This window comes from Tetrao urogallus (genome assembly GCF_951394365.1).
Source record: "Tetrao urogallus genome assembly, chromosome: 12".
NCBI lineage: Eukaryota > Metazoa > Chordata > Aves > Galliformes > Phasianidae > Tetrao > Tetrao urogallus.
This window is the reverse complement of record NC_136825.1, coordinates 14,544,479-14,565,292: the sequence shown is the minus strand read 5'-3', so window position 1 is coordinate 14,565,292 and position 20,814 is coordinate 14,544,479. Positions and strand designations below refer to the sequence as shown.

Sequence of the window (20,814 nt, the reverse complement as noted above, 5' to 3'; positions counted from 1 at the left end):
TTTTTTTCCAAAGGGGAACAGAGTGCATTGTTAGAAAGTACAGCCAGCCCCCTGAAGGTTCAAATTTGACAGGGATGTTAGGAGGCAGGTCAAGTGACTGCCTAATGAAGATGAATGGAGAAAATTGCTGGTACAATAATCACGTGGTGGGCGCTTAGCCCAGGTTGCTGGAAGTGTGATGGAATCTCTCGGCTTCATTTATCAGTGTCATATTTGGGCTAAAAGTGAGCAGTATTGTTCTCATTTCTTCCAGATGGATAGGTCAACTTTAATATTTATTGCTCTTGTAGAACATTTGTTTGATGTATTTCCATTAGCCAGACAATAATAGAAAAGCAGTGGAGAGAAACATAAAACAGCTCCCTTCCTCTTCAACTGAAATATGGCATACACCAACGTGTAAATACTTCTAAGACTGTCACAGATTTTTTATATTTTTACTTGATGACTCGATCATATATATTGAAGACACATTATAAATACAATGGAAGAAAACATCATCAAGGAAGTATAAAACTCTCGAATTTTGATGTGTAGTTTTTAATCTCTTCAGGAGCTTTTTGTGCCTTTCAGGAGCAGCTTTTGCCTGAGAATGTCAACTTTTTGTGTAATATAACAAGAAAACCATACATGAATGGTTGTGAGAAAAGAAGCATATTTTAGCAAAATCAACATATCATTCTGGATTGCCTAAATGGAATATAAAGATGGTTGCTGTTTCTGTCATCTTTTTTCCTTTACTCCTGTTTTCACTAATTACTTAGACTATAATGGGAAAAGGCCACTTAATGTGGATGAATGTTAAAATTTTATACAAAGAAAGAACCTAGCCATTACAAAATGATGGCTTTTAGCTAATAGTGGTCACCCCTGGTTACTGTTTATTAACTGATTTTTTCTCATTTATGGGAATCAGGTTCAAAGTGTTTGACACGTATTATTTTATAACTGTGGAAGGAAACGTAGCTGTTTGTGAAGCAGGTGTTGTGTTAAGTGCAGTGCAAACATCCTAGCCATATGTTTCTATAATTTAAATTAATTTGGTACAGTCATACTGTTAATCTTTAGTGACTTGTTGATTGGCATTTTGCAGACATATTTCTGGAAGGCACCCAATACCATTTTCTGTAGCCTTTCTGGCAGTAGCGGAGAGTAACATTTCCACAAATTGGAATCTTGTACAGCTCTGGGAAGTGAGCCAAGATTTAAATTAGACAATAACCTCTGCTCTGTATATAGCTTCTATTCTTCAGCTGTAGGGAAAGTGATTTGTTTAATACAGTCAGCTCTGTAGCATATAATAGACTGATATATGAGTCACTCTTTGGCAATGCGTGTTTCTTAAATTTATATAGATTGAACAACTAGTTGGTAATGTACTTAGTTACAGTTGTGCAAACAATAACTATTAGCAGAGCCGAACAGACCTAGAAAAGCTGCGTTTGGTTGGGGTTTATTACAAATTCTGCAGTTTCAGAACAGTTTTTCTTTTCTGGCACAGAAGAAAATATCAAGAATATGAGTATTCTTTGAGCTTTAGCAAGTCAATAATAACACTTTCATATCATAGCTTACTATTTCTTACGCTTTGCCCATGGGTGTACATATGCAGTGTTCCTCAAAATTTAACCTTAGCGGCAATCTGTGTTGTAGCTACATAATTAGGTAGCGGCTCTTTTTGTTTTGCCCTTGTATATTTTTTTTTCTCTCTTCATGTTAAAATGTGTTGCTGTCAATTGATATCTGTGAATGCAAAGAATTCTTTTCTTTCCAAACAGCAAGGATCTTTTCTTAAAAGGAAAGCTCTTTACACCATTTGGTTCATGTTTATTTAAAAGCTTAAAATCATTAGACCAAATCTCACTTATTGTCCAACAGAAAATTGATTTTGCTAGCAAAAATGGAGTGGGCCTGAAAGAGAATATTCAGAAATATGCAAATTAGCAGAGATAGAAATCTGTTTGAGCAGCTGAACAAAGCAATCAAATTTTTCCCATTGAAAGTTTATTTAGCTCCACTGTGAACATTTTCGAACAGAATTATCAACTGCTGTTACTGAAATACTTCTTTTTATAGGGAAAATGGCATTCGTTTTAAACAGAACTATTTTAATAATCAACATTTTTTTTTGCCAGATCTTATATTTACAAAATAAAGCATACTGTAAATATTGAACAATACACAGATATATTTCCTAACGGTTTATAGTATGCTGCATATTCTGGATGGATTCCAAGCAGTAGTTAGTATGTATAAATGAAATGCCAATCAAAATTATTTTTGCAACTATAACCTGCTATAAGGCAGTCTCTTATCTGAAGCGTCAACTTGATGGAAGCCAGATCTCTTTTCTCAAGCTTTAACTCTTACATGTATAATTTCCCTTGTCTTGAACTAATCCTGCTTCTGTCCTATAAGCCTCTCAGAAGCGCCCGATAGCAAAGCAAACTTTATCTACTGGCTACATAAAATTTAATCAACATTGCTTTCAATAGACCATATACATTTCATTCCCTAGTAGGAGTCAATTGTGTATAGAATGTCTGATAAATTTTAATGAGTGAGTAAGATTTTCAAGTGCTCAGAATCTCCTATCCAGGCAAATTTTCTCATAATTCAACTTCTGTGTAAAAGCTGACTTTTCCAAACAGCTCCCTGTAACCAAGCAAATTGTTGCTGAAAATTTGATCATTTGTATGGGTGAATAAATTTGTGGTTTCATAATACGCCAGGTTTGTCTCTGTAGCTAGTTTAAGGAATTCCTTCCTCAGCTCTTCATCCACATCCCATATTAAATTGCATTTGCCCCCAAATCCCAATGAGTTCAGTGTGTCGTTTTTGCACTGTGACCTCAACAGAAGTTGTAAGGGCATAAGCAATGGGTAGTGAATTATAGAGTGAATACCAAATGCACAAGTGGTGAAGGTTTGAAGCATGATGCAACGTAAATGCTTCTTAGAACCCGATATCACTTAACAACACTGCTGTAGGTGCCAGTGCTGATACTGTGACCAGTAGTCACTGGAATGGCCTTTACTTTGGTTCCCACTGCTGCTGGTAGCTGACATTGAACCCTGCATGTAACTGTTTTATGGAAGCTGGAGATAGGTTGTAAATGTCCTTCATAGTTGTAGATATTGATGACTGTTTAGATGACTTGGGAACTTCTGCTGGTATGAAAGGACTGTGTGAAATTGTCATTTTTCAGATCCTGATAATAAAAAATATTCATGTATGAGGTTGAAGTGCTGTGAGATTAACAAGCTAAATGCCATTTTATGTCTCTGAAGGAGTCAGAGGTTCTGGAACCAGCAGCATGGATTATGCTTCAGAGAGGATGAAGAGAAAAGAAAGGGACTTGTCTTCCCCGAATCTGTATTTGTGGAACAGCACATAGGAAGACTGAGTAGAAAGAGAATGAACATTTGAAAATGCTGGAAGGTTTATATACGGAATGTCAGACTTGCCATATTACAGAGACTGAGTAGTCTTTCAATTTAGCTTTCTTTATATAAAGCAATTAGTGATATGTCTCTATAAGGAGTGTAATAGATGCATATTCACTCCTCCCCTTTCACACATGCATGGTTAAATACTGCAACAGGGCAGAAATTTTTCCCTTTCCCAGAAGATGATATATGTTAACGTGAAAATCAATAGACCTTGATTGAGATTACAACTAACTTCATAGATACAGTTAGACTTCAAACTAAATCTAAATCTGATGCTTTTAAATTCAACTAAGAAGTATCCAACTTCTTTCACATCTTTAGTGTGAACAGCATAAGACGCAGAAATGTCTCAGTCCGCTAAACTAGGAGAATATTTTCGGAGCATGAGTTTTGAGCTGTGGAAAAACTCAGAGGAAGAATTGCCACCGTGTTCTGGTCTCTTACACTTCAAGAAAAGAAAATCAGAAATTGCATGTGTCAAAATTCAGGCTTGCTTATATCAAGATACGACAGAGAGCATCTAAATATTCAGGAGAGCTTTTATTACCATTTTTAGTTTTATGTTAAAAGACTGTTTTTTCCCTGGCATCTGAAAACGATGAGGAGAAATTACGTTATACTGATGCCTGGTGTGATTTTTAATGTGTGCTTTAATTCTCATGCTAATTAGTGGTTAGCACATTGAAATACTGGTGCTGAACATCACCTGAAGCATGGCAAGGCTTAGTTTGTGGGGTGCATTTGTGAAGAGATTGGGCTGGCTGCAGATGGAGTTTTCAGAACTGACAGTAGTCTTCTTACTATATATTTTTAATATTTCAACGTTGAGATTTTCATGTTTGTGTTTTTTGCTTTGTCTGTTTTTATTGTTACCTGGAGTGGAGGCTTTGAGTGAACCTTCCATCATTTTGCTACTTGTGAATGGAGTTTGCAGCACATTCTATGTCCTCATCTCTACAGAACCTTGGGGGCTGCAATCAATATCCAAAGTAATTTCTGTGCCCACTTGAAAGAAGAAATTCAGTGACCCAATTAAGAGAGGAAAATGCTAGACTTCAGTAACGGATGAAAATGCAATTAAAGTAGGTTACTCACCTACAAAATAACTTTCTGCTGCCCAAAACATTGCCTTTAGGATGGAACAGTGCAGTGGGAAGCTAAAAATAGATAAATTAAGCCTGATTAGTCTCAGTGGCATAAATAGGAGTACAAGCTAGCATGAGGGATTATTCCACTCTTAAATTTAATTCTCCTTTACTGCTATTGCAGAATATTGCATCCAATTCAATCTTGCATGTTTAAATAAAGTTAGTTGTTGCTGAAGACTCTCCAGAGGCCTTCCTGCTGTGGGATTTGTAATCCAACCCCAGCTGAAAACCGCAGAGAAATCCACTAGGTTTGAGGTTGATGAAAGATAAAGAAATAGGAGAAAGCAATACTATGTGCCTGTTTCAAACAACTATTTACTTCTATATTATATTGACATTTATTCAAAACTGGAAAACCTGTTCACCTGAGCAGAATTCCTAAACCTTTTGCCTGCCACTCAGCTTCTCGTACAACTGCTTTGTGCCTGCTCTTATGGGATTATCATAGGAAATCCCTGGGCCTCATCTGTGCTTTCCCATTGAAGGGCATTTCTTTCTGCATGCTGCAGCTCAGAGCAGTAACAGCCCCACCAGCTTTAGCACAGCTTGGTCTGGGGGGTGCAAGCAGCTGAGTTATCTCTGAGCAAAGCTTCATGAGAGAGAACAGTTTGGTGTCTCGCTGGTCTGCCTGGTGAATGGAGGAGGATTTATGTAATTATTATTTTATTATGTGTTTTTCGCTTTGCTTTTTCCTGCGTCTACTTGTGAGATGATTCTTAATTTATGAGGTTTACAAAACAAGAGTCATCACTTTTTTGGTGTTTGGGAAATGTCTGCTGTGTAAAGAATGCTTTGGAAATCAGCATTAAGTAATCAAGTGAGAAAATTCCCATACAAAGCATATGAGGGGACAAAGAAACCAAGTATATACCTCCTATGCTGCTCAGAAAGCCCATCTTGATTGGGAGTGACGATCATTGACTGCAGCCCTGGAGCCGGTGTGTTTCTGGGTGTCTTTTCTTCTGTTCTTATTCAGACGTGTGTAATCAGAGCAGAGTCCTTGAACTAGATGGTATTGCTTTGTACAGATTTCCATATAATGAAGCAGAATTAATTCAGTCTTTTAAAAATGTCATTTTTTAATTTGATTATGGTTATATTTTCTAAAGTGGAGAGTGTTTAATCTCAGAAAAAATCACTTGAACCAGTGGTATCAACATGGCTGCGAGCTGAGATATTTAAGAATTCGTGCATGCATTGACTTTAGCCTGAAAGTGTCTCAACTAATCCTCCATTATGATTATAATAAAATGTCTACATCTGCCTTACCCTTTCTCTATCAATTTTATATTTAAAACCTGATATAATTTGCTAGTGTAGTAGAGCTGAATCACAGTCTAGAATGGAATTTACGATTTTCGCTAGAGTGAGTGAAATTTGATATAAGATTCTAAGAAAAGCTACTTATGGCCCAATTGCAGTATAATCACATCTCTTTAAATTCATGTGAGAAAATGTTACAATAATCTTGAATATAGTGATATAAAACTATTTCTTGGGATTCTAAGAATAAAATGCTGTTATTACGTTAAGAAATGCTCAAATTCAATGCTTAGACAGCTTATATGAAATAAATATGGGGGTAGACATGATTAACACCTAGACTGCATGAACTTAATAACTGAAAGAGGAAGGTGAAACAGAAATATATTTTGACAAAAAACAGGTCTGTGTTTGTACATTTTCTCCCATCTCAAAGTACAAAAATATCCCCTACAGTAGTTAAAAACAAGCTTTTGGGTACAAAAGGAGACTGAAATGACGTTAGGGTTGTCTTGTCCCTGCTGGGAAGACTCAAAAAACCCCTGATGCTGACCCTGGTGTATGGAACCATGGTAGATTTTGGGCCCATGTGTGCTGGTGGGCTGCTGTTGCTGAGCAGGACATGAGATAGACTGTAGGGGCAGTCCCAAAATCATGTCCACGGATTTGGTCCTGGCAAGCTGTTTTATCCGTGTGTGCATGTTGACGCATTTTGAGAGGCTGTTGATCTCCTTCTGTTTGGTAAATGTCATGGAGAATAGAGACATTTCCAGCCTCTCACAGGGCCATGGAAAGGGGTCATTTGTGCTTTATCCTTCCAGTGTTTTTTTTAAAGCAGCTTTGGAAAAAATGTAATTTAACTGCTGTCTGTCCTCTGATGTTATCAGAAATAAGATCTTATGCATAATGTGAGCTGTTTAGGTAATGATTGTGACTCATAAAATACATATACTAAATAGATGCTATGAAACTGCTTATTTTATGAGGCCTTTTTCATGTAGAATCTAAATCGCTACAAAGTTGTTTAAAAAAAAAAAAAAAAAGAGTGAAATCCCTATGAGTAAGTTCTTAATGCATTTTAGCAAAATATGATTTCCGTGGCATTTACGTCTAATCTGGTTTATTCCAGCAACACCTCTGTGCCTCATCAAAGTGATCATCAACATCATTTCATAATTTATAACACAAGCAACTCTAGAGTAAAAAACAAAGAAAGAAAATGTTCTTTAAATACTTAAATAATTTTTAACAAATACTTAAAATTGTAGAGTCCTCTCCTTGGCTTTCTAACTAATTGTATGTATCTTAGCATTTGATATTACATATTTTAACCTTCAGTTAGCAAGACAGCGTGGTGATAGAGGCTGCACATCAAAATTCCTTGAACTAACATCTGTCGATCTTGTGGAGCTCTTTCTTTTTGTTTTTGTGTAAAATTTAGTGTATTGGTCTGAATTTAATAATTTTATTCACCTTTTATAGAGGAAAAATAGTCTTAATATATATGTAGGTGGATGCACAAAAATGCCTAGAATACATGTTCAGTTCTCAGTTTTAGTAGCTTTGAAGCCAAGAGGGTAGAATGGAAAACACATCCTTGTCTACAATTTGCAAACATGGTAAATTGAAACTCTTTGTACATATGGTAGCAAAGCATTTGGTAGATTGGTCTTGGAGAGAAATTTCATGATTCATACTAATTTTAAAACACTTTATTTTTGTATGTATGTCAGGACCAGTACAGCACTTTAGATCACCTTTTAAAATTTATACATTTAAATACAGAATAAGTAGCGTTAGGAATCTGGCATACATGGAATTGCTTTGACTGTCAGTCAGCAGAATAATAATACAGTGTATATTCATATAAAGTTACTTCTTGCATATAAAAACATTTATAGCCTGTATCTTTCTTAAGAGATCTGAAAATGTCTAGCACGAGACCATTAAATATTCCTTTCATTACTGTTCCTTAGATTGCTCAGTATCACACTTGGCAAAATATCATTCAGTTACTGCTTTTGGCCATGGAATTCACTGAAGGAGTTCATATTAAAGAGTTTAGCTGGAATTGGAGAGATTAACACAGTGCTTTTTACTGTTATTGTTGAAGTTTTTATTTGTTGGCTGAAAGCTTTTAAAGTAATTTCAAATATTTTCCTTCTAATTGCTTTCTGAAAACTTTTAAATCTGTGCTATTTGCAAACAATGTGTCTGAGGGAGATTTGAGGATATATGAATAAAATATCAATGTCTGTTTTCTTTAGGATCTTACTCAAGTATTTTATTTGCTGAGGTTCTTTTTTTTTTGGCTATAAGCAATCAGTAAAAGCGTGTGTATACATGCATATGTATATACATAGGCACATCTATATGAAAATTAGTGTGGCAGATGTTTAACACTCAGCAGTAGGAATCCGAGTGGTTGCCTGAATTAAAGGCATTTAAGATTTTAAATATCAGAAGGCTGCCAAATATATGATTGTACAATAATTAATGAACCCTAATTATTCCTATTAACTTGCATGAAATGAACAACTAATTTGCTTAAAATTCAGAGATGTGATTGCAAAACTGGATATTTAAATACGCTTATTTTAATATTTTATGCTTGCTGGCCAGTTTCTCAACAGCGATATGGTTTTAAGCAAATAAATCTTCTGGAGCCACTGTAGGAACTCGTTTTGTTTTCAGCGGGGCCTGCATTTCCTCCTCATTACAGAACCTCGATCAAAGGTGAGGATCCTAATACAGTGTTGTAGAGAATCCTTAGGAGGATTTTCTAAATCCTGGAAAAAAATGGTAAAAGTAACCATGGTGCAGTAAGTTGTGGTGGGTGAAGCCTGCAAAGCCATTCCAGATAGTTTTTTGAAGATGTACTAAGAGATTTCCTAGATAATTAATAGTAGGACCTAGCAGAAAATGGATCTACTTTCAGAAGATATCTTTCCCTGAAAACATGCAGAATGTTGTAATCTGCCTCAGGAAGCTGATTTCTATTGTGCTATCCTATAACAATATATCATAAATTTGTTGTAGGAATTGGAATGGAAAGGTTCAATTATGAATCTTGCATATTAAGCAGTACGCTCAACATGAAATTAATCAAAACCAGTATCTTTTGATGACAAATGTGTTGTGTCTGTGCTTATGTAAATACCCTACACGTACACAAGTATAGTGGTTTGAATGTCAGTGGAGGTGGATTCCAATATCTGTTTGATGACGTTTGGACAAAAGCCATCCCAAATGGAGAGTACTTTGCCTGCATCTGGTCAAACTGTCCGTCTCTTCTGAACTCAGTGAATCAATGCCTAAACTCCAAAAGCTACTTGTTGGTGGTGGTAAACAATACTTTTTGCAGTTGGCAAAGAATGGCGTTTCTTCAAAACTGTTAGAACCATGCCAGGGCAGCACAAAAACTTCTCAGGGTAGCTCTGCGTCAAAATTGAGGACATCATTTTGCATTCCTTTTGAGATAGAATTTGTCCTTTATCTATGTACAAGGCTTACATTTCAAGTTTTGAAATATGCTTTTATGAGTATAAATCCCTAACAAATGTAGTGATATTACATCTGTGAACCAGCTACTAAAATCTGCTTCCTAGTTTCTAGTAGCAAAAATAAAATAGATACTTGTATTCTATAAAATAATATGAATGCCACCTACTGCTTCTGAAGTATTGAAAGTGTCAAGAAGTAGTTGCTCTTCCAGAGAAGAACACACTGCTCCTGCTATGAACACACCTTACTTAAAAGTAGAGCCTCTACAGAGATCAGCTGGATATCCATCTGGAATAGAAATGTAATTTTTACTTTCACTAAGAAAATAAATTATGTTTCCTGATGAGAAGAAACATTAATGTAATATATCTGATGATACAAGGTACTGGTGAAATAATAATAAACCTCTCCCAAAACCTATTCCCACTCCATCTACTTCTGTTACCAAAGTAATTTTAGTGTATACTGTTTTGTTTGGAGTAATCAGGCTGAAGTAGCTTTAGTCCAGCTTCTCATCTTTTAATTACAGACAGTTTATTGTCTATGCTGTCCCACTTTCTGCATGGTTCCCCACCAGTCAGCTAGACTTAGCAATCTCCATTAATTTAATTTGGCATTTCATTCAATCAGACAGGCTGTGAACATGGTTTTTTTTTTTTTTTTTTTTAAATAACACAATGCTCATTCTTAATTGATGTCCTTATCAGGCATTGTATTTGCCAGAGCTGTAATTATTGGTTGGGCAGCAAAATCAAATCTGCCCAAATGCAGTGAAGATGTTCTCCAGTGAAATTATTAAGATACAGTACTTAGACCTGCAAAGTAATTTAGTTTTGGTCTGTAATTACATCTTTTGGGATCGTTATCTTTCTTTTTACTCATAAGGATTGTGCAACCTCAGAGGAATTATTTTGCCAGATATGAAGATAGAACTGAGATCTTTGCCATAATGTGTGTTTGTGCAAGTGGATATTATTCTATATAAAACATATCAGCATGTTCACGCTATAGAAGAATGATTTTGTTAATGTCCTTATTTAAAAAAAGATATGGTTTCTAAATCTAGTTACAGAACTACTGGAACTGTGATCAGCTGAGGATGCTGTTTTCCATAAGTAGTAAATTGACATTAGAAATGATAGAATTTGGTGGTTATGCAACTACATGAAGCATGTACACAAGTGCACTTGTAATGCTCTGACATGACAGAACTAACTTAGCACTACTTTGCAGGCAGAAGTTCAGCATCAAGCCAGTCAGAATTCTTGTCTGAAGATACTATTGAGTGTCTGAGCTGAGAAACTTAAAATGTATGCTTTGATGAAACATTAACCAATAATTGTGAAAGGACTCTTAGAGTCATGAGGAGGGAGAGGAGAATTCTGTAGTCATTTCCAATGAATCTTTTATTTATTCTCAGATTAATGATATATAATCTTTGTGTACAGAATTGCAATCATTCTGTTTAAGCCAAATGTCAGTTTCTTGGTATATTCTGAGAAGATGACAAAACGTGTGCATTTTTTTAATACTTGTTTTGTTTGATATTTTTCATTTGGAACATTTATTCACATTACATGGTTTTACTTTTATTCTGTGCTGGAACAGTAACTTACCCAATCCTATCCTCTCTTTTTTTCTTGCATTGCTAAATTAACCAGCATTATTATTAAAGGACTTATTTAAAAAACCTAATGTGGTTTGCCTGATGAATCTCATTTTACTCTTTAGCATAAAATATTTATAATTTATATTTATAATTTATAAAAATTCTTGTTTGTTCCATTGAGATGCTCAGAGAAAAATCTGGGTAGCTGTATGCCTAATTTTATGTTCCTTAAATATGTCTCCAATTACCCTTGTTTTGCCAATGAATAGTGGATATGAGCTGTAATGCTTTTCAGATTAGAGTTGCATCACAATTAGGTTGACTTAAAGATAGAAATGTCCAGAGTTCTAACAAAAAACTTCAATTAAAATCAGTAGCAAAGTTCCCATAAAATTTATATGTTCAAAATTATACTGTGTCCAGAATAACTTCATAACTAATAACAGTAAGTTTCAGTCTTTATACTTCTGTGTATTATGTTTTCATGGTGTAAACTTTCATTCTGCTTATTTCTTGCTGTGGCTTTTGACTCATCAGGGCTGCAAAAGAACTCAAGGAGTGGTTCATATTTAATCTTTTGGGATTTTTCTGAAGTTTTAGTGGGTTTTTTGTTGCTGTTGTTTTAGGAATTCAAACTCCCTGGCTATTTAGTGACTGATTTGTATCCCCAGCTGTCAAGATTTATTTAATGAAGCCAACCATGTCACACTTCTTAGAACATCAGTTCCTTGATTTATGTGAATTTGTTTGTTTTGGTGCTTTCAGAACCCAACAATTTTTAATCTCTGCTAGCTACAAAGGGTGGTTTGGAAGCCCAGTCACGTTTTGATGCACAGTTACTGTAATGTCTGGCCTACTTTTGGTCTTTGAAAATATGTAGTTTGCAGAAGTGCAATGAAACGGTTTTTAAAGTCTAGGCAGGAACTGATTTGGTCTTCCTTAGGGCATGCACTGGGGAAAGATAGAAGGTATGTCATACGTATGTCATAAGTGTATGTCATTACATATACAGACCCTTTCTACAAAAGAGCATTAAGCCTACATGTTGGGCTTTAGGTTGAGTAGTCACGGCTAAGAGAAGAGCATCAATGAACTATTTTAGAAACAATCAGTTTTCTTGACATTTTTTACACAAGGTGTTAGTAAGCAAACGCCCAGCCTCCCGACAGCATTCTTCTTAGTGCCTGTGGAGTGCAGCAGGGCCACTTCAAGGGCCCTTGTAGCAGAAGAGTAGAGAACTGAACTGTCATACTTTACGTGCAATAATTTGCATGAAGAATGTAAGCTGTGTTTCACAGTAAGTTCAGAAGAGGTTTTGTTTGTTTGCAGTCCGTTCTGTAAAATCAACATATGTGTATGGATGGTTTCCATTGATTTGCCGTGACAATAAGATATGACACTCGAGCTTAATGTTTCTTGAACCTTAAGATGGAGTTTGTTGAGTTCCTAGAATCAAAGGAAACAAGTAGTGTTGTAGTGTTTGCTTTGATTGACATTGCAGATATTGCTTGAAAGGCAACAACTATTTTTGTAAAAAAAAAAACACAACACACTGGTGTTGACAAAGGAAGCTGGAAAGTTCCTATTCCTTTGTGGTTACAGAACTGAGTGCTCTGAGATATTTAGATGCTAAAAGTTTATGCAAAACCTTGCTCATAGCTATGGCTAACTCATTTGCAAAGCGTCACAAAGCCAGCATGAAACAAAAAGATAGCTGAACTAGGTGCTGCATCTGAGTCTTGCTCTGACCCAGGGAAACACAGGAGGTGGAGGTGGGACCCCACAGGGCTGTACCTGGGCAGACACAATTGCCAGATCTGACCCTTTAATTTGAATGCCCGCTGTCAAGTGGAGGGATGCTCTGTCATGTTTATGAGGGGTCTGGGCAAGTGATCCGCCAGAAACTAAAGGAGAAAAGCATTGATTGTAACAAGAGTCATTTTACAGAAAACATCTTTCCCAAATTATTTTACTAAAATAGACAAGAACCCCTTGTTCTATTTAGAATGATTTATAACTGTTCCCCACTGATCACAAAGCGTTTCTAAATTAAAAGCCATTAATTATAGCCTTATATAGATACAAAGATATGCAAGAAGTGCTTTGTAATTCCAGCTCTGCACTTCAGGTGAGAGCTTTTTAAATTACTTGGACCATTGGAGCCACCTGCTTGACTAAACGCTGAGGGCCCTGTGTTTCAGTACTCATCAGTGCATTGCAGTGTTAACATTGTTACTGATTTTTCTCATTTCTCCAGGGCAAATACTAATTAATGGATACAATTCACAGCTGATTAGCTGTAGTTTCTTCAGTAATTACATTCGCAGACTAACTGTTCAGAAGAGGATTTCTAACCCAGTTCTTATTTCACTCTAAGCTTAATTTGTTTTTTGAATTGTTTAGGTCCTTAAGATAATAACCATTTTATTTTCTTTTGTTGTTATAGGTACCATTAGATAATAAGGAATGTTAATCTTAGAAATACTCACTGATAATTGTTGTGTGCCTTAAATGGATTTCTAATTCAGAGAGAAAAAAATAAATTGCAGTGTTTTTTTAATCCATATTAACAAAAGCTTAAATGTGTCAGGTTCTGACATCAGTGCTTGAGCCATGTACCACAGAGTCCTAAATATTGTATCCTTATAAGAGCCACAGGGCCACGTAGCTGCAACTTCTAGCTTTGGCAGTCCTCATTATATCATTTACTCTCTCAGTCCTAATAAAATAGAATAGTGTGCATTCACTTTCTCCTATGCATTATTCTTATAAACCATGCTTGGCATTCAAACCGGCAGTAGTTGTGATGTGAGGAATGCATGTTGATCAAAACAATGTAGAGTTGTATTATTCAAGGTGAAATTCAGCTGCATTCTCATTTGTGGCTCTGGAGGCCCTAGGACTCTAAGCTAATGGAAATAGGATTGGGTTTGTTCCCATTTATTTATCCAGTGTTGCAGCTATATAAGTTTGTTTTACCTGTGCATTTAGGTACAGTTTGAAAAACTGACATTATTATTATTATTAATTATTATTATTATTATTTTGTTGTGAAAGCAACAGCTCTATTGGGACCATTTGAGGGTTTTTTTTTCATGCAAAACCTTCTTAGTTTGTCTCTAACTGACATGAAAAAAACCTGCCTATCTTGTTGATCCTAGTGTTGAGCTGTAGTATTATGTCTTGGTATCCATGCACGCATCTTTTTGAGCCAAAACAGTAACTTAAAGGTGCAATTTAATTTCATGTTATTTTTTAAAATTCCCTCCCCAGTGACGTCTGAGATTTAAAGTGGATGACATTATTTGAGTTCCTGTGTAGCTAAGGAAAGCAGAGTTTAAATAGCTGTGAAGCAGCTTACATAATGTGTAAACATTTCTGTTTCTTAATGTGATACAAGTTGAAAGATTCAGCACTTGAGAAATGAATTTGGATTTTTATGGGAAAGAAACACTCTTGGAAGAGTTGCTCTATGGTCCCCCTCTGTTCCTGAATGCTGCAGGGAGTCTGGCAAGATAAAACGAAAGCCGGTGGAAAAAGTTGCTTTGCAGAAGTCACAAACACGAGAATAAGGAGGTGCTGTGTGCAGACCCAGGGGCAGCACAGCAAGGCTGGGCATCGTGGTGGTGATGCTTCGCTTTCACTGGGATCTCTGCAATGTGTGCTGTGCCCAAGACTAGAAACTTGAACTTGTGCTGTTTGTTCCTCAAAACAAATACCTGCCTGCCTTTTGGAAATGCCTTTTATGAGAATAAGGCTTGCTCAGTGCCAATTAGCCAAATGCTGATAGTCTTTTCCTTTCTGTGCTCAGTCTATAGAAGAAAGAGTACTTATGTTTACCCACAAATGTTCGTACTTCAATGTTGGGTTGAAATGGCTTGATGGCATCTGTTGAGTCCTTCCTGCTCACCCCCATGGGAGCTGCACTGCATGAGTGAGGCACTCAGCACCTCTGCCTTGGGCACGTCTCTGGATCTCAGCACAAAGCAGTTCCTCTGATGGGTGAAGTCTCCTGGCCTTCCAGGTTGTTTGGGAGTGGGAGCTCAACTGGAATGAGTGATGGACAAAGGGGGATTGTTTGGCTTTGTAGTTTTGTAGATAGAATGGCATTTTAAAAGCAACATTGCAGATGCTCTTCCCTTTCTTACCTTCATCTCTTTTAATACAGCAGCTACTTCTAGCTACAGCTGTCCGCAAGATCAGAATCATCTGCAAAGTACAATTATGTGCATCATGAAAAGCGTAGCATTTATTTATTTATTTATTTATTATGGGGAATAGTCCATTAGTAATGAGCACTTGATTTCCAAAGGCATCTGTAGGTCTGTGTGGTGGCCTCGGTACACAGAAAGTCAAAGAAATGCACTTGGAGATCTTTCGTGTACAGGTCTGGGAATGCAGAGAATGTAATAATCACAACACTGTCACATGGAATCTGATTCTGACTTCAGAGGATATCTGCAAAATCACATCTTATCTGTTTGTCTTGTGTTTTTGTATTTTAAAACATTTTTCATGATGGAAAATGAAAATGGTGGCATGCATTAAAATCCAAATATTTATTTTTCTTTCAGTTTGGAAACAATAACAACTACATGAACATGGCAGAGGCAAATAATGCATTTCTTGCTGCAAATGAGGTAGATGTTTTTCTTTTCTTTGTTTTATCTATGCTTATATTCTACTGTGCTTAGATAATTTAACAGACTGTGAATGGGTGAAGAATGAAGGGCTGAATTTCAGTGTGTTTTATGGAGCACAAAATAAAGACTTTAATGAGAAAGAAAATAACCTGACAGCTCTCCATTACTAGTCAATTTAGCTGTCCATAAGGCTGTTACTTACATCGCATGTCAATAGAAACAAATCTGCTTTATGTACAAAAAAAATCATAAACAGAAGGAAGCAAATAAACAAGCTTAGTAACGGGCAATCCTAGCTAATGTGTAATTTTTGCTATAGATACAAATATTTTAATTTGGGTTCTTAATAGTCAGCTAAGTTAGAAGAACAAATCTAACTTTGTTCCTGAAGGCTGCATGCTGCATGAGGGAACAGGGCTGGGAACAAACCTGGGCTGGGTAGGGGGGGCTGCCTGGGCTGGGAGCTGAGAGGTGTGCTCAGTGGTTTTGGGTGGGAGATGGGAGGAAGGCATGGCAGCTATGGCCTGCGTGCATTTGTTGTTACAGGGGGGCCCCTTGCAGTCAGCTGATAGTCCATCAACATGCTAATATTGACCCCAGCTCCATACAGAAACACCTTTTGCTCATTGCTAAGAATCAACATCTTTTATTCCAAAGGGTGAAAGGATAGAAAGTGCAGGAGGCATTGCCTTGTAATCTGTGTGTCAATGTAAAGAACACTGTTTTTATATAGTGTGCATCCCATAAATGATCTTCCAGACATAAGAAGAGGTTAAAACCTGGGCAGCAATGACTTCACATGTTGTAAGTGGTAATTCAGTTGCAAGTATTCTCAGATTATTAAAAAAAAAAAAAAAAAAAATATCTCGGAGAAAATAAGTAGAAGAGTGTAACAATAAATATGAAGATTGGAATTAAGAGTCTTACTTTATGAATCACTTATACAATGGCCACCATCTCTTTTTACCCAGCAAGACTGCTTAGATAAGGGAATATTGTTTGGCACTAGCTCCAGTGTTATTTGTGATAATGAACACAAACCCCATCTGTAATGACAACATGATGTTTCTTTCTGTAGAATTTCTTTCCTACATTTGAATCAAACATTGATGAAAGCTCTGCTGCCAGCAGCTGTTCAGAGACAATTTAATTCCAGCTGTGATAATTCACCGTGTCAGACATTGGCTGTTATATGTTGATACAACAGTTCTCCAGATTTGCATTTTTATCAAAAGGAACAAATGTTTTGAACATTTCAGTACAGATGGCATTTGAGCATGCACACAGTTTTTGTGTCTGTGTGTTTTTATAAATATTTGAAAAGTTAATAAGTTAAAAAAAAAATGGTAAGATGAATCTCACAAATGTTAGACCTTCTTTTAGGCATAACAGCACCTTTCTGAAATCCTGGATTGCATGCTATGCAGAGCCCTTCTGCGGTCTGAGTGGCCCAGTGATTTGAATTTAAGACTTCTTCACTTAGGGGCTTTCTTTCTTCTTAGAGTACATCTATTTCATCTTCATTCTTAAGTCCTTGATATGTTTTTTAGAAGGGTACACACGTACTTGGAAAAGTTACACTGTGAGAATTAAATTTACGATTAAAAAATTGTTATGGCATTCATCAATTCACTTTCCCTTTTATACTAAGCTGTGACTATTAAGATCAATGTTGTTTCTCTAAGTAAAATAGAGTATTATTGCCTGGCTGTGTTACATATTTACACAGATGTTCTAGATTTATTCTACTAGATGAGGAAAGAAGATCCAATTCTTTTAATTACTACTATCTCATAAATACAATGGGTAAAGGGAGGTTCAAATGCACTGTGATACTGATTTCACCGAACCCTTTTGCTTGAACAAGGAATAAAAATATCATTAAGTGTTAGCACTTGCATTAAAGCACAAGCCTAAGTTTGCAATTACTGTATTACAGTGGGTTTAATTATAGTGTTTTTACATTAGCACGACTGTAGATTTCTCGCTAGCATTTTGGGCATGAGCACTGCAAAGCTGGAAGCCCATTTTATTCCTGTAAATAATGCCTTAAGAGTGTAATCCTAGAGCACATTCAGGCTAAGAAGCTTCACATTTGCTTTATGTTTTCTGTCTCTATGTCATGATTACCACGACCCATTTTAAAACACCTTAAATATTTATTGAAATAATATTTCAAGTGTTAATTACAGTGGTAATGAAAACAGCCAAATGCCACATATCAAGAATGAGTGTTTATCCGTATTGTTAATGTGATATGTTAGATTTCATTAAGCAGTAATGGGGTAGCAAATGAGTCACAAATTACAGTTGCATCTGTTACTAGACCACATTAGTGCCAAAATAACTGCAAATGCAGCCATAGGGTTATGTTCATTAGCCAACCACTTCTCGTGGCCAATCCATCCTTTGTGTTTGTGGACTAAGGGATCCACAGGGAGAAAAAATCACACCTTTTGTGATACAGCAGAGTCAAACATCCAGGCCCAGCCTTCACGTCCAGAATTAAGTTACAGCATTGCGCTCACATCTCAGCAGGCTGACGGTACTGCAGACCGCAGCAGTCTGGGACCTCATCATTTCTGGTGCGAGACCAATAATGACAGCTGACAGGTTCTATATGCAAGCAAAGGTTTTTCCTGTGTTTCGGTTTCCATCTTCTCTGAAGCAGTTATTAATTTATATCATCATTAACAGTTTGAAGGATGACAATTTGCGGCAGTTAATGAGATCTTTCACTGAACATATCATTTTAAAATTAACTGGCATTAAGTCACTCTTTCAAACAATGTAAATAATACATAAAACAATTTCCCCCCTCTCATCTAGAATCCTGAACTAATACAAACAAACAAGTCCCAGAGCAGCGTTGCATGTCCAGAACAAGACAGAGTGCCTATTTTAGGATTGCCAACTGCCCAGTTTGATCAAGACAGTCCTGATTTGGGTCCATTTAAAATGGCCTAATTTCAAGCACTGGATTTCTATTATTAAGTAGCAGTGGACCTGAAATAATATATGAAAGTTCATTTAACTCGCAAGAAATTTGAATAAGCATAGCTCATTTGTTTGCCAAATAAAAGTCAGCAATGTTGAAGCCAGATACAGGCTCTGCTTGAATAAAGATCGTCTACGACATACACATGCACATGTACGAACATGCACAGACACTGTAGATAACTGGCAGTAAATGTTTTGCTAAAGGCATCTTAACAGGTGTTTGGTTTACAACAAACCTACTGTTTAAACAAAGCTGGCTGGCTTTACAAAGCTGTGGTAATCACTCGCGCTGTTTTGTACATTGCTCTCTTCCAAATTACAAAACTGGTGTGTAGAAGGATGCATTGCACTTATGGGATGGAGAAGAAATAAGGACCAGAATTGTTGTATTTCATGTTTATGAAGAAGGCAAAAAGGAGACAAAAGATGTGGCATGGTCGGTTCTGAATTAATGTTGTGTGTGTGCTACAAAATTGTTGATATTTTATGAAGCATGAGAGCAATATAAGCTGTTTGTGCTATTTCACTAACATATCAATAAAGTGGCAATTTGTTATACAGCCAAATCCAGTGTAGCTGATACTCAGACTAACAACAAAGACAGATGTTGCTAATTAAGCACGCATTAAAAAACTGTTAATACTGATACTCTATTAAAGCCATATGATAATTAGACTTAAATCCTTAATCAGAATGATCCACAAACCCCGTTAGTATATGAAACTTTTTTTTTTTAAATTTTATAATTATGTATAGAGTTTGCATTTGAGTATAAAACAAGACTTGAATGACTGGTCAAGTGTGGCTGCTGATAACAGTGTGCTCTAATGTGGTTTGCCTTGTTCTGTCTTTTTCTAGCAGACGTTCCACACGCCGAGCCTGGGGGATGAGGAGTTCGAAATCCCACCTATTACACCCCCGCCCGAGTCAGACCCTGCACTGGGCATGGCAGACATCCTGCTGCCCTTTCAGGGCCTTGGCGACCAGCTGACAGCACAAGGAAATGACTTTACACCCCAGTTTCCCCCTCAGAGCTTGGATCTCCCCTCCATTACTATATCCCGAAATCTCATGGAGCAAGATGGCGTCATCCACAGCAACGGATTGCACATGGTAGGTTCAGTTCTGCATTTCAGTTGCAAAATCTTGTCTGTCAAAGCATAATAATGTAGCTTTGTGTCGTGTATCAGTTTTAATTGACCTCTCTGAAGATATGTGTGATTTCTTGGTATTGTGGTCCAACCAAGCGTTTGCCAATGTTCTGCATTATGTGCAGGCGTATTCTGTATGAATGATGACACATGTTGTCAGTGTAGCACAGTGAACAATGATATGCTATTATTCAGTTCCCTGAGGCAGTTGGCAAATGTTTAAAGGTTTAATATTGGTGGATTCAGGAAGATAAACATGGTTGTTAATGTACAGCACAATGCTATACCATGTGTAAACAGATCTCTTGTAAAAAAGCACTCAGGCTTTATAAACATAGAATTTTAATTTTGGGAACAGACTTGGAAGCCCATATCCATTGGCATCATGTACTTCTCTGCTGTTAGTTTTCAAGAATTTGTTATACAGTTGATAATTGGCATAATGTGTTGAAAGAGCATTGCTTTGGCCAGAATGTACTACAGCATGAGTAGGAATTGCTTCTCTACATTTTGGGTGTAGGACCTGCACTTGACAGCCTGCAGGATATTCTGAAAGCACACTGTTGAGAGTAGCTTAGAAAGGGAGCCAGACACAGTATGCCACCAATAATATCTGTGTATATTTCCCTATTTTCTGTATACTCCATGGGCTAAATAGTTATAAATGGAAATCTATTTTTTTACAACTCCTGTAGGGATGCATTGCCTGAATCACACTCAGAAATACAGAGCTATGAAAAGACTTTCTTCTGCCCAGTGCTCCTGTTCTGATCGGAGACTGTGGGCAGGCTGAGCTGATTTCTATGTTCCTGGACTATTCTGAAGCCCTCCAGAAAGGGGTGGAATGATCTTGCCAAGGGTAGAGATGAGAGATGGATCTGCTCGGCCAATTCCGGTGTTCAGTTCTGGTCATTAGAACAATAAAAAGTGAAGATGTATCAAGACTTCTTCAGAATCTATCCATACTCTATGGCTGTGATCATGGAAGGAGGTTCCATTGGTACATTCCCCTGTTGGCTTTTGAGGGTCTCTCTGCCTGGGTTC

General features: G+C 36.7%; 1 protein-coding gene across 2 annotated transcripts in view; it reads left to right on the top strand.

The window, feature by feature from the left end:
• The window catches only part of TOX3 (TOX high mobility group box family member 3), a gene marked incomplete at both ends in the record, with an annotated part of 73,697 nt that overhangs the window by 34,486 nt on the left and 18,397 nt on the right, over window positions 1-20,814 (top strand). Inside the window, 2 exons of one of the 2 annotated variants that reach the window (XM_079541485.1) lie at window positions 15,551-15,616; window positions 19,481-19,732. In XM_079541485.1, coding sequence (XP_079397611.1) covers window positions 15,551-15,616; window positions 19,481-19,732 — 318 coding nt within the window. Of the gene's footprint in view, window positions 1-15,550; window positions 15,617-19,477; window positions 19,733-20,814 lie in introns of both variants that reach the window. The other variant, XM_079541484.1, reaches the window with a different exon arrangement.